Source organism: Pseudophryne corroboree, chromosome 4 (genome assembly GCF_028390025.1).
Source record: "Pseudophryne corroboree isolate aPseCor3 chromosome 4, aPseCor3.hap2, whole genome shotgun sequence".
Classification (NCBI taxonomy): Eukaryota; Metazoa; Chordata; class Amphibia; order Anura; family Myobatrachidae; genus Pseudophryne; species Pseudophryne corroboree.
Window position 1 is genome coordinate 95,274,298 of NC_086447.1, and position 14,390 is coordinate 95,288,687.

Below are 14,390 nucleotides of genomic sequence, written 5' to 3' on the forward strand. Positions count from 1 at the left end.
TCCACACTATTGTGGTACCGAAGCCAGACGGCTCGGTGAGACCGATTTTAAAATCTAAAATCTTTGAACACTTACATACAGAGGTTCAAATTCAAAATTGAGTCACTCAGAGCAGTGATTGCAAACCTGGAAGAAGGGGACTACATGATGTCTCGGGACATCAAGGATGCTTACCTTCATGTCAAAATTTACCCTTCTCACCAAGGGTATTTCAGGTTATGGTACAGAACTGTCACTATCAGTTCAGACGCTGCCGTAGGGATGGTCCACGGCACCCCGGGTCTTTACTGAAGTAATGACCGTAATGATGATATTCCTTCGAAGGAAGGGAATTTTAGTTATCCTTTACTTGGACGATTCCCTGATAAGGGTGAGATCCAGGGAACAGTTGGAGATCGGTGTAGCACTACCTCAGGTAGTGTTGCGGCAGCACGATTGGATTCTCAATATTCCAAAATCGAAGCTGGTTCCGACGACTTGTCTTCTGTTCCTAGGGATGATCCTGGACACAGTCCAGAAAGAAGGTGTTTCTCCCGGAGGAGAAAGCCAGGGAGTTATCCGAGCTAGTCAGGAACCTCCTAAAACCGAACCAAGTCTCAGTGCATCAATGCACAAGGGTTCTGGGTAAAAATGGTGGCTTCCTACGAAGCAATCCCATTCGGCAGATTCCACGCAAGACTTTCCAGTGGAACCTACTGGACAAATGGTCCGGGTCGCATCTTCAGATGCTTCAGCGGATAACCCTGTCACCAGGGACAATGGGTATCCCTCCTGTGGTGGTTGCAGAGTGCTCATCTTCTAGAGGGCCGCAGATTCGGCATGCGGGACTGGGTCCTGGTGGCCACGGATGCCAGCCTGCGAGGCTGGGGAGCAGTCACACAGGGAAGGAATATCCAGGGCTTATGGTCAAGCCTGGAGACATCACTTCACATAAATGTCCTGAAGCTAAGGGCCATTTACAATGCTCTAAGCTTAGCAAGACCTCTGCTTCAAGGTCAGCCGGTGTTGATCCAGTCGGACAACATTACGGCAGTCACCCACGTTAACAGACAGGGTGCCACAAGAAGCAGGAGGGCAATGGCAGAAGCTGCAAGGATTCTTCGCGGGGCGAAAAACCATGTGATAGCACTGTCAGCAGTTTTCATTCCGGGAGTGGACAACTGGGAAGCAGTTTTCCTCAGCACGACCTCCACCCGGGAGAGTAAGGACTTCACCCAGAAGTCTTCCACATGATTATAAACCGTTGGGAAAAACTCGACAGGTATTGCGCCACGTCAAGGGACCCTCAGGCAATAGCTGTAGATGCTCTGGTAACACCGTGGGTGTACCAATCAGTGTATGGGTTCCCTCCTCTGCCTCTCATACCCAAGGTACTGAGATTGATAAGATGGAGAGGAGTAAGCACTATATTAGTGGCTCCGGATTGGCCAAGAAGGAATTGGTAACCGGAACTTCAAGAGATGCTCACGGAGGATCCGTAGCCTCTACCTCTAAGAAGGGTCCTGCTCCAGCAAGGACCTTGTCTGTTCCAAGACTTACCGCGGCTGCGTTGACGGCATGGCGGTTGAACGCCGGATCCTGAAGGAAAAAGGCATTCCGGATGAAGTCTTCCCTATCCTGATCAAAGCCAGGAAGGATGTAACCGCAAAACATTATCACCGCATTTGGCGAAAATATGTTGCGTGGTGCGAGGCCAGTAAGGCTCGACGGAGGAAATTCAACTGGGTCGATTCCTACATTTCCTGCAAACAGGAGTATCTATGGGCCTGAAATTGGGGTCCATTAAGGTTCAAATTTCGGCTGTCAATTTTCTTCCAAAAAAGAACTAGCTTCAGTCCCTGAAGTTCAGACATTTGTTAAAGGGGTACTGCATATACAGCCTCCTTTTGTGCCTTTAGTGGCACTTTTGGGATCTCCAGGTGGTTTTTGGGTTCCAAAAGTCACATTGGTTTGACACACTTAAATCTGTGGAGTTAAAATATCTCACAGAAAAAGTGGTCATGCTGTTGGCTCTGGCCTGGGCCAGGCGCGTGTCAGAATTGGTGGCTTTATCCTGTAAAAGCCCTTATCTGATTTTCCATTCGGACAGGGCGGAATTGAGGACTCGTCCTCAGTTTCTCCCTAGGGTGGTTTCAGCGTTCACCTGAACCAAACCTATTGTGGTGCCTGCGGCTACTAGGGACTTGGAGGACTCCAAGTTGCTAGACGTTGTCAGGACCCGGAAAATATATGTTTCCAGGACGGCTGGAGTCAGGAAATCTGACTCTCTGTTTATCCTCTATGCACCCAACTAGCTGGGTGCTCCTGCTTTTAAGCAGACTATTGCTCGTTGGATTTGTAGTACAATTCAGCTTGCACATTCTGTGGCAGGCCTGCCACAGCCAAAAATCTGTAAATGCCCACTCCACAAGGAAGGTGGGCTCATCTTGGGCAGCTGCCCGAGGGGTCTCGGCTTAACAACTTTGCCGAGCAGTTACTTGGTCAGGAGCAAATACGTTTGTAAAATTCTACAAATTTGTTACCCTGGCTGAGGAGGACCGGGAGTTCTCTCATTGGGGGCTGCAGAGTCATCCGCACTCTCCCGCCCGTTTGGGAGCTTTGGTATAATCCCCATGGTCCTTACGGAGTTCCCAGCATCCACTAGGACGTCAGAGAAAATAAGAATTTACTTACCGATAATTCTATTTCTCGTAGTCCGTAGTGGATGCTGGGCGCCCATCCCAAGTGCGGATTGTCTGCAATACTGGTACATAATTATTGTTACCAAAAAATTTGGGTTATTGTTGTAGTGAGCCATCTTTTCGAGAGGCTTCTCTATTATCATGCTGTTAACTGGGTTCAGATCACAAGTTGTACGGTGTGATTGGTGTGGCTGGTATGAGTCTTACCCGGGATTCAAAATCCTTCCTTATTGTGTACGCTCGTCCGGGCACAGTATCCTAACTGAGGCTTGGAGGAGGGTCATAGGGGGAGGAGCCAGTGCACACCAGGTGATCCTAAAGCTTTCTTTAGATGTGCCCTGTCTCCTGCGGAGCCGCTATTCCCCATGGTCCTTACGGAGTTCCCAGCATCCACTACGGACTACGAGAAATAGAATTATCGGTAAGTAAATTCTTATTTTTTCCCAAGACAGCAGGTTAAGGGAAGCAGTACATGATTGCAGTTCTCATATATATAAAAAAAAAAATTTTTCTTTTTTTTTTTATTCGCCACTCCCCCACCCCAAGATATGTAGATTCACATTTATGTTTAATTTGTCAGAGTTCAATAAACATTGTCACCTTTTTGTGAACTTTAGTTTTCTGTTTGTGCTTTTCTCGATTTGTAAAGAATTAGTACGTCAGGCCTGGGGCTAAATTTACTAAGGTGGGAGATTTTTAGAACTGGTGATGTTGCCCATAGCAACCAATCAGATTGTATCTATTATCTACTAGAAGCAGCTAGACAAATGTTAAGTAGAATCTGGTTGCTATGGGCAACATCACCAGTTCTGAAAAACTCCCACCTTAGTAAATTTACCCCCTGGTGTTTATAAGATTGCATATATGCAGGGAATTATTTAGTTTATACTAATGCAGATCAATTTGGGCTGTGATTACATTTTGGGATAAGTTATGGAGTTACTGAGTTCCTATTAGTGTCAATTATAGCAAACTTGGGGTTTTTTGTTTTTTTTGTAAATTGGTTTTGATTAACCCTTTCATACCAGAGTGTCACACGTGTGCCACACACTCAAAGGGGAGGCTATCATTAGATGGCACAAAGGTCTTTGACCATAGATTATAATTTCTTCTTACAGTCCCTCTATCTAAAGTTTTGCAAGAGGCTGCATAAATTCTGAGGCCTGCAAGATGCATTTTTCTCCTGGTTCTATTATTGGATAGTGGGGAAAAGTTGGTGGTCTGAAGGAGGTTTCTTGTGATGCTCCAGATATAAGGTTTCCCTGACTTCCCTGAGTGCCTAGAACGGGATGTAGTTACTATCCTGGTGGTCAGAATACCGATGTCGGGATCTTGACCGTCGAGAATTCCAACAGCTGCGCCATGGCTATTCCCACTCTTGGGTGTCCACGACACCCGTAGAGTGGAATTAGAACCTGTGGCGAGCCACCGAGTCCGCAGTGTGCCGCTGCCGGCATTCTGGCCGCCGGGATTCCATACCCAGCGCCCTAGAACAGGTGACTATGCAGAAGGTAGTTAATGCTGTTGCAGTCATCTTTACTTGTGTTCTGAGATCTAGATCTCTTTCCATACTACTTGGAACTCAAACACCTGCTGCTTGCTGAAGCCCATGTCATACTGCGGTACCTGCTTCAGTCAAACCGTACACAATAGTTGTGTAACAATGCAATGGCACTATAGCACAGGTTCTCAAACTCGGTTTTCAGGACCCCACACGGTTCATATTTTGCAGGTCACCTGTACATTTTTAAAATGTGACAGTTGGTGATACACAGTGCACCTGCTGGGTGACATGTAAAACATGAACCATGTGGGGTCCTGAGGACAGAGTTTGAGAACCACTGCACTATAGGATAGGATTACATAAAAGGAGAGGCAGCAACTCTTCTAGAAGACCATTTTATTTTATTTATTTTTTAACATCCCATCTAAGATTAGATCAACCTGATCCCAAAGTGTTTGGGTCTGCAGCAGGCATATATGTTTAGAGTCTGGCTAGGGAAGAATGGAACCTGTTTCCCCTCATGATGGTTAAAGGATTATTTTGGTCTATTCCGCATGGCTTACAGGTTGAATGAATAAAAGGCAGATTTCAGTCCAAGGCCACCCTGATAAGACTTTGTTGTCACTTGTTTTCAATACAGTCTTCCACCTGTATGTATTTATGTATAGGTTTATCAGCGGAAAACATGAGACCAATTGTTATGTAACATGATTTGTCGTATAACATACGCAGGTCCTCTTTGTACTTCTCATTGAGTGGTCTTTCTCCTGCAGATAATGGAAGCCTCCTCTTAGAAGATAGTGAGGATGAGAACCCGTTGTCCATATTTGATGTGAGTTGTGTCTCAGGATCACCAAAGAAACAGCCAGCTGCTCCCCACAGGCCCTTCCTCCACTTTACAACGTGAGTGGCTGGGGTCTCTCCAGGGCCTTTGTGGGACCTATCCTCTAATTCGTGGACTCTTTTATAAGGGACGGGTTTAATCCGTTTTATGGTTCATCTTCGCATTCCTAGTTTCCTTTAAGATCAATGCTTTTCTTCAAATTGTGCATGTTGTGGGCAAAGCTCTTCAAAAACTAAATGAACCAGTTCCTCAAACCTAGCTCACGGTCCATGTCTGGAGATCATTTGTGTTGCATCCACAGGTCGCTTCCACTAGTCCGTCTTCAGCCTAGATCTGCGCCCACTTATTCACATTACTGAAAGAAAATAAAAATACACTTTGGACATTATAGCATTAACACTGTTGATAGTATTCCTCTGCAACACCTTAAACCTGACCACAGTAACATTAATATTGTCTGTGGTGGGTTTTTACATTTTCGGTGACCTCTGGCACTTAGTGGAATAGACTAGGATGCTTTTATTTAATATGGTATCTTAAAATAATGTTACAATGTAGGACAGCTGACTGTATGTATTGTTACTGCTCTGTTTTATTCCATTGCCAGTCCTTTTCATTACATATTAACCTCTCGTTGTCCTTGTTCACATAGATTAATGCAGTATACTTTTTCCTACAGATCAGCCTGTCACCAGCCGACCTCCTATCGGCCCAGGTTGCTCCTCTCTGGGGAGCTTGGCTCGGGCCAAACCTCGCACCTTGCTCCAGCTGTCCTGCACATTCTGGAAAGATTCTCTGTGCACAGATTGGACCTACCTGCACTTTACTCAGTCAGTGCTAAAACGCCTGAGGAATCTTGTGCACAGGTCAGTGTCCCCCTGTTGAGACCCTTCTTTGTGTTGAAGATGAGAAATGGGAGTGTTCTTACGCTGGGTAGTCAGAGCGGATAGAACCCGCAACTATTTTGACTCGAGATTTTTTTTATTTTTTATCTTTTTAATTGATATCTCTTTAACACTTTTAAAGGCCAAATTAAATATTTCTTCAGGGTCCATAAATTATCCACAGGGATGACCTAGGGGTGTAGTTGGTTGGAGAGGACCAGACACCAAACAGTTAAAGCTTTTCACATCCTAGGATGCACTGGTTCCTCCTCCCCTATACCCTGCCCCCAGCCAAGACTAGCCATAAAGAATAATCATTTACAATATTCATTTTCCTTAAGATCAGAAGTTTGCTGTGGTAAAGGGCATTTCTGTTTATCGGGAAGATAGACAGGTGGGAGCTCTACCATTATGTGTAGCAGTATATACTCTGGCATCTACCGCTAATTATAGACCAGCGCTCCTGGAATGCAGCGATACATGTCTCCTAACGCGCTGTCTCTTTCTCTGAGGTGGTACGGATGGATTACTGTTATTATGGACCCTTTTTATTTCTGGTACATTCAGTTCATGCTGCCTTCTCTTCTGACGCTCTGTGTATAATGTAGGGCTAGCTGTAGCTTGCTGTCATTTACCAACGTTAATATAAATAATCCTTACAGTACTGAATATGATGCACATTGCTTGGACGGGTTGCTGCAAGACAGCAAGGGCTCCCACAGGTTAATGCAGCTGCTGGTGGCATACACTGATTGAATGAGCCCTATGTCCTGATTTTCCTCTGTGTGCATCATTTTTATTTTTCAGTCTTCCACATTTGCTACGACGACCAAAATAATTTTGTCCAGACTCCATGGTATCCCTCACACAAGGGTACCACCTTGCTCAGCTGAGTAGGGGGGTGGGAAGGGCTGAGTAGGGGGGTGGGAAGGGTGGAGTAGGGGGCAGGAAGGGCTGAGTAGGGGGCGGGGAGACGTTGATAACACTGTAAGGTATATAGTGTGACGCCTACTTCGACTCCTTCCTGTGTCTTCAGAAGATCAAAGGCAGTTCTTTTGGTACCAACTTGCCTATTGCAGAGGGTTCAGATGGTCCATGGACAAGAGGTAATAGGTAGGTCTGCAGAAACTTTGGAATGGCCAGCCTAAGACGTGGTTGCACATCATAAGCGGTGTAATGGCAATGTGTGGAGGAGTTTGCACACATCTGGGAACAGCTGGGGATGTTAGGCTTGCTGCATGGCTGTGTACGCTTACAGTCTGCAGTATAATGCTGGAGCCCGCCCCCATTCCTGTAAGGAAGACCCGGGCAACCTGTGGCTCTCCAGCTGTTGTAAAACGGAATGGCCGGTCCAGCATGCCCTAAAACAGTCTTGTTATTAGGGAATACCAAAACTGTGGCAGGGCATGCTGGGATGTGTAGTTTCATGACAGCTGGTGAGCCACAAGTTGGACAGGCCTGCACTAAGGGATAGGGTTAGATGGTATTTCGTTAGAAGTTTTGATTTTTTTTAGTTGTGTTTTTGTCTGTAGTACTCCAACTTTGATAACAGCAGGTCAAACCTTTAAGATGAGCAGCAATCTGGCCGGCCAAGCATGTCTACCAGAGCAGTGCACCAATTCCAAACCTGTTTCCGTGACACGGCGTTATCACCGTACACCTCCACAAGTTAGCGATAAAGTACAGCTACTGATGTGCACTTCTGATGCTGAAATCTGATCACACGGCACACCTCAATGTGTGACCATGTTTCTGCCAACCTGCCATCTTACACCCGATGTTAGGACAGTATGACTGATATGAGGCGCAGTCTAATGGCCGTTCGGGGAAGCAGCGGTCTACCTGCTCTGTCCTGGTAGGAAATTAGGATAAAAGAGAGAACATTACAACACCAAGCTGTCCGCTCTCCAGTAAAATTGTGCCCATCCCTGCCCGTAGCAAGTGGCTGGCACTAACCCAGAGGAAAGCAAATAGTCTTAATCTGCCTTTAAGGGAAGAATTCCTTCCATGACCCAAACTGGCAGTCTGATAGCTCCCTGGACCAGGATACAATATTGTGTAATGCCGGAATCCCTGAATGCGCCATCTTGTTGGGAAAGTGTCCAAGTCTGTCTATAATTATCTGCAGTTCCTACCAATACCTGTTGTTGTGGGAGTGCATGTCCCTGGCTCAGTGCTCTTACTGTAAAAAAGCCTTTTCACAGCTAGAGATCACTTTTATTTTTCCCCTCCAGCCACACAAGGTGTCCTTAAAACTGAACCGGTTTGCACAGAATTGTTAGTATGGCTGTTTATATATGGAGGCACCATGTTTGTCTCCCGTAATAATCCTTAAGGTAAAAATAAAACTTAGTGTGGACTGATGGGGTTTCCCATCCCCCCCTCATTTACACCCACCTTTCCCCCCTTCCCCCCCCCCCCCCCCCCCCCCCCTTCCCCCCAATCTATACAGTTTCCAGTTCTGGGATATACTTCCTGTCAGTTTTGCTATAACGAGTATTAGGTAGAAATTGTATTGGATGCCATTCAGTCTCTGTGTGATTGTGTGACCAAATGTGTTTATGATAGAACGTCTTTTTCTACAAAAGATCAATGAGTGATAATAAAACCCGGCATCTCTATTTTCCCAGACCCGTTATGAAAGCCCAATGTGTAAAATCGCTTTCTGACAGTATATCCATTTCCTACACACACTGCACACATTAAACACGACTTGTTCGCATTGAGTGACTGCAGTCTGAGGACACGGATGGCAATCTGCCTTATTGTTCATTTGATTGACTCTCAAAGTAAATACCGTGATAAATACCCAGCTCTCTATCCCTGGTCCTGCACTCAGTATAATTCTGATTATAGAGGGCAGACTGGATAGAGGGAGCCGTGGTGGAAATTGACTTGCAGTGTATAAACCCCCAGTATAAACCGTGTCACAAGCTACATCTGCATTTGTTAGGTCAGCTGGCAGAACATCTCATCTGTTTCAGTCACCGGGTAATGAGCTCCAGATGATAAAGCCCGTTAAGGCTGTACAAGGTAAAAGAGAAATCTCTCTGCCTAAATGTCACATTCTATGGATGGAGAAGTAGGAAAATCATTGACATTTTAAATAAGTCTTACATCCCAGATAATAACGTTATTTGCTAACTTTGTACTTGTGCTACAGTCCTTGCCTCTGTACATGAGGACATATCACACGGAGCAATTGCATCAGGGGTAATCTCTCCCTTTGGGTTTGCAGTGTTTAAGGGTTTTATTTTCTTATAGAGCGCTGGAAGGCATCACTCGACTTCTGTTGTCAGGCTGAGGCCAGACGGAGATGACTGCTGCTGTTTTAGTGTCTTGCATATATGTGATCCCAAAAATGGAAACTTATTTAAAGGGTACCATCCTCCTCAAATGATAGCTCCTCCTAAACGTAATGTGGCGCGACACCCGTTGTATCGGTTTCTCTCATGGTGCCACCCAAAATGAATTTAGGGTGGAGTTATAAAGGGGGCTCACAGTTTCTTTTTATAGTGCGTACATGTCCTGATATTTTATACCCAGATAGAAGTGCCACCTAGCTCAGCAGGGTCCGGGCATATGCAATACACTGCTTACCCCCTTTTCTCTATCGTCCTAGTGGATGCTGGGGTTCCTGAAAGGACCATGGGGAATAGCGGCTCCGCAGGAGACAGGGCACAAAAAGTAAAGCTTTAGGATCAGGTGGTGTGCACTGGCTCCTCCCCCTATGACCCTCCTCCAAGCCTCAGTTAGATTTTTGTGCCCGGCCGAGAAGGGTGCAATCTAGGTGGCTCTCCTAAAGAGCTGCTTAGAAAAGTTTAGCTTAGGTTTTTTATTTTACAGTGAGTCCTGCTGGCAACAGGATCACTGCAACGAGGGACTGAGGGGAGAAGAAGTGAACTCACCTGCGTGCAGGATGGATTGGCTTCTTGGCTACTGGACATCAGCTCCAGAGGGACGATCACAGGTACAGCCTGGATGGTCACCGGAGCCTCGCCGCCGGCCCCCTTGCAGATGCTGAAACGAGAAGAGGTCCAGAATCGGCGGCAGAAGACTCCTCAGTCGTCTTAAGGTAGCGCACAGCACTGCAGCTGTGCGCCATTTCCTCTCAGCACACTTCACACGGCAGTCACTGAGGGTGCAGGGCGCTGGGAGGGGGGCGCCCTGGGAGGCAAATGAAAACCTTTTTTGGCTAAAAATACCTCACATATAGCCTCCGGGGGCTATATGGAGATATTTAACCCCTGCCAGAATCCATTAAAGAGCGGGAGACGAGCCCGCCGAAAAAGGGGCGGGGCCTATCTCAGCACACAGCGCCATTTTCCCTCACAGAAAGGCTGGAGGGAAGGCTCCCAGGCTCTCCCCTGCACTGCACTACAGAAACAGGGTTAAAACAGAGAGGGGGGGCACTAATTTGGCGTTAGAAATATATAAAAGATGCTATAAGGGAAAACACTTATATAAGGTTGTCCCTATATAATTATAGCGTTTTTGGTGTGTGCTGGCAAACTCTCCCTCTGTCTCTCCAAAGGGCTAGTGGGTCCTGTCCTCTATCAGAGCATTCCCTGTGTGTGTGCTGTGTGTCGGTACGTGTGTGTCGACATGTATGAGGACGATGTTGGTGAGGAGGCGGAGCAATTGCCTGTAATGGTGATGTCACTCTCTAGGGAGTCGACACCGGAATGGATGGCTTATTTAGGGAATTACGTGATAATGTCAACACGCTGCAAGGTCGGTTGACGACATGAGACGGCCGACAAACAATTAGTACCGGTCCAGACGTCTCAGAAACACCGTCAGGGGTTTTAAAACGCCCGTTTACTTTAGTCGGTCGACACAGACACGGACACTGAATCCAGTGTCGACGGTGAATAAACAAACGTATTCCTTATTAGGGCCACACGTTAAGGGCAATGAAGGAGGTGTTACATATTTCTGATACTACAAGTACCACAAAAGAGGGTATTATGTGGGATGTGAAAAAACTACCGTAGTTTTTCCTGAATCAGATAAATTAAATAAAGTGTGTGATGATGCGTGGGTTCCCCCCGATAGAAAATTATGGGCGGTATACCCTTTCCGGCCAGAAGTTAGGGCGCGTTGGGAAACACCCCTTAGGGTGGATAAGGCGCTCACACGCTTATCAAAACAAGTGGCGGTACCGTCTATAGATAGGGCCGTCCTCAAGGAGCCAGCTGACAGGAGGCTGGAAAATATCATAAAAAGTATATACACACATACTGGTGTTATACTGCGACCAGCGATCGCCTCAGCCTGGATGTGCAGAGCTGGGGTGGCTTGGTCGGATTCCCTGACTAAAAATATTGATACCCTTGACAGGGACAGTATTTTATTGACTATAGAGCATTTAAAGGATGCATTTTCTATATATGCGAGATGCACAGAGGGATATTTGCACTCTGGCATCAAGAGTAAGTGCGATGTCCATATCTGCCAGAAGATGTTTATGGACACGACAGTGGTCAGGTGATGCAGATTCCAAACGGCACAAAGGTGTATGGCCGTATAAAGGAAGAGGAGTTATTTGGGGTCGGTCCATCGGACCTGGTGGCCACGGCAACTGTTGGAAAATCCACCGTTTTTACCCTAAGTCACATCTCTGCAGAAAAAGACACCGTCTTTTCAGCCTCAGTCCTTTCGTCCCTATAAGAGTCATATCTGCCCAGGGATAGAGGAAAGGGAAGAAGACTGCAGCAGGCAGCCCATTCCCAGGAACAGAAGCGTTCCACCGCTTCTGCCAAGCTCTCAGCATGACGCTGGGACCGTACAGGACCCCTGGATCCTACATGTAGTATCCCAGGGGTACAGATTGGAATGTCGAGACGTTTCCCCTTCGCAGGCTCCTGAAGTCTGGTTTACCAAGGTCTCCCTCCGACAAGGAGGCAGTATGGGAAACAATTCACAAGCTGTATTCCCAGCAGGTGATAATCAAATTACCCCTCCTACAACAAGAAAAGGGGTATTATTCCACATTATATTGTGGTACTGAAGCCAGAAGGCTAGGTGAGACCTATTCTAAATCTAAAAAAATTTGAACACTTACAAAGGTTCAAATCAAGATGGAGTCACTCAGAGCAGTGATAACGAACCAGGAAGAAGGGGACTATATAGTGTCCCGAGACATCAGGGATGCTTACCTCCATGTCCAAAATTTGCCCTTCTCACTAAGGGTACCTCAGGTTCGTGGTACAGAACTGTCACTATCAGTTTCAGACGCTGCCGTTTGGATTGTCCACGGCACCCCGGGTCTTTACCAAGGTAATGGCCGAAATGATGATTCTTCTTCGAAGAAAAGGCGTCTTAATTATCCCTTACTTGGACGATCTCCTGATAAGGGCAAAGTCCAGGGAACAGTTGGAGGTCGGAGTAGCACTATCTCGGATACTGCTACAACAGCACGGATGGATTCTAAATATTCCAAAATCGCAGCTGATCCCGACGACAAGTCTGCTGTGCCTAGGGATGATTCTGGACACAGTCCAGAAAAAGGTGTTTCTCCCGGAAGAGAAAGCCAGGGAGTTATCCGAGCTAGTCAGGAACCTCCTAAAATCAGTGCATCATTGCACAAGGGTCCTGGTAAAGATGGTGACTTCCTACGAAGCAATTCCATTCGGCAGATTTCACGCAAGAATTTTTCAGTGGGATCTGCTGGACAAATGGTCCGGATCGCATCTTCAGATGCATCAGCGGATAACCCTATATCCAAGGACAAGGGTGTCTCTCCTGTGGTGGTTACAGAGTGCTCATCTTCTAGAGGGCCGCAGATTCGGCATTCAGGATTGGATGCTGGTGAGCACGGAGGCCAGCCCGAGAGGCTGGGGAGCAGTCACACAAGGAAAAAATTTCCAGGGAGTGTGATCAAGTCTGGAGACTTTTCTCCACATAAATATACTGGAGCTAAGGGTAAATTTATAATACTCTAAGCTTAGCAAGACCTCTGCTTCAAGGTCAGCCGGTATTGATCCAGTGGGAAAAACATCACGGCAGTCGCCCACGTAAATAGACAGGGCGGCACAAGAAGCAGGAGGGCAATGGCAAAAACTGCAAGGACTTTTCGCTGGGCGGAAAATCATGTGATAGCACTGTCAGCAGTGTTTCATTCCGGGAATGGAAACTGGGAAGCAGACTTCCTCAGCAGGCACGACCTCCACCCGGCAGAGTGGAAACTTCATCGGGAAGTTTTCCACATGATTGTAAACCGTTGGGAAATGCCAAAGGTGGACATGATGGCGTCCCGTCTGAACAAAAAACGGGACAGGTATTGCGCCAGGTTAAGAGACCCTCAGGCAATAGCTGTGGACGTTCTGGTAACACCATGGATGTACCAGTCGGTGTATGTGTTCCATCCTCTGCTTCTCATACCTAAGGTACTGAGACTTATAAGACGTAGAGGAGTAAGAACTATACTCATGGCTCCGGATTGGCCAAGAAGGACTTGGTACCCGGAACTTCAAGAGATGCTCACAGAGGACTTATGGCCTCTGCCGCTAAGAAGGGACTTGTTTCAGCAAGTACCATGTCTGTTCCAAGACTTACCGCAGCTGCGTTTGACGGCATGGCGGTGGAACGCCGGATCCTAAGGGAAAAAGGCATTCCGGAAGAGGTCATTCCTACCCTGGTCAAAGCCAGAAAGGAGGTGACCGCACAACATTATCACCACATGTGGCAAAAATATGTTGCGTGGTGTGAGGCCAGAAAGGCCCCACGAAGAAATTTCAACTCGGTCGATTCCTGCATTTCCTGCAAACAGGAGTGTCTATGGGCCTCAAATTGGGGTCCATTAAGGTTCAAATTTCGGCCCTGTCGATTTTCTTCCAGAAAGAAGTGGCTTCAGTTCCTGAAGTCCAGAAGTTTGTCAAGGGAGTATTGCATATACAACCCCCTTTTGTGCCTCCAGTGGCACTGTGGGATCTCAACGTAGTTCTGGGATTCCTCAAATCACATTGGTTTAAAACCAGTCAAATCTGTGGATTTGAAGCATCTCACATGAAAAGTGACCATGCTCTTGGCCCTGGCCTGGACCAGGCGAGTGTCAAATTGGTGGTTTTTTTCTCAAAAAAGCCCATATCTGGTTGTCCATTTGGACAGGGCAGAGCTGCGGACTCGTCCCCAGTTCTCTCCCTAAGGTGGTGTCAGTGTTTCACCTGAACCAGCTTATTTTGGTGCCTTGCGCCTACTAGGGACTTGGAGGACTCCAGGTTGCTAGATGTTGTCAGGGCCCTGTAAATATAGGTTCCAGGACGGCTGGAGTCAGGAAAACTGACTTGCTGTTATCCTGTATGCACCCAACAAACTGGGTGCTCTTGCTTCTAAGCAGACTATTGCTAGTTGGATGTGTAATACAATTCAGCTTGCACATTCTGTGGCAGGCCTGCCACAGCCAAAATATGTAAATGCCCATTCCACAAGGAAGGTGGGCTTATCTTGGGCGGCTGCCCGAGGGGTCTCGGCTT

General features: G+C 46.9%; 1 protein-coding gene across 4 annotated transcripts in view; it reads left to right on the top strand.

Annotated features, from left to right (window-relative positions):
* Positions 1 to 14,390, top strand: part of ATAD2B (ATPase family AAA domain containing 2B) — a 204,523-nt gene that overhangs the window by 131,796 nt on the left and 58,337 nt on the right. For all 4 annotated transcript variants that reach the window (XM_063915299.1, XM_063915300.1, XM_063915301.1 and 1 more), the window contains exons 17-18: positions 4,959 to 5,088; positions 5,709 to 5,895. In XM_063915299.1, the coding sequence (XP_063771369.1) occupies positions 4,959 to 5,088; positions 5,709 to 5,895 (317 nt within the window). The remainder of the gene's footprint in view (positions 1 to 4,958; positions 5,089 to 5,708; positions 5,896 to 14,390) is intronic.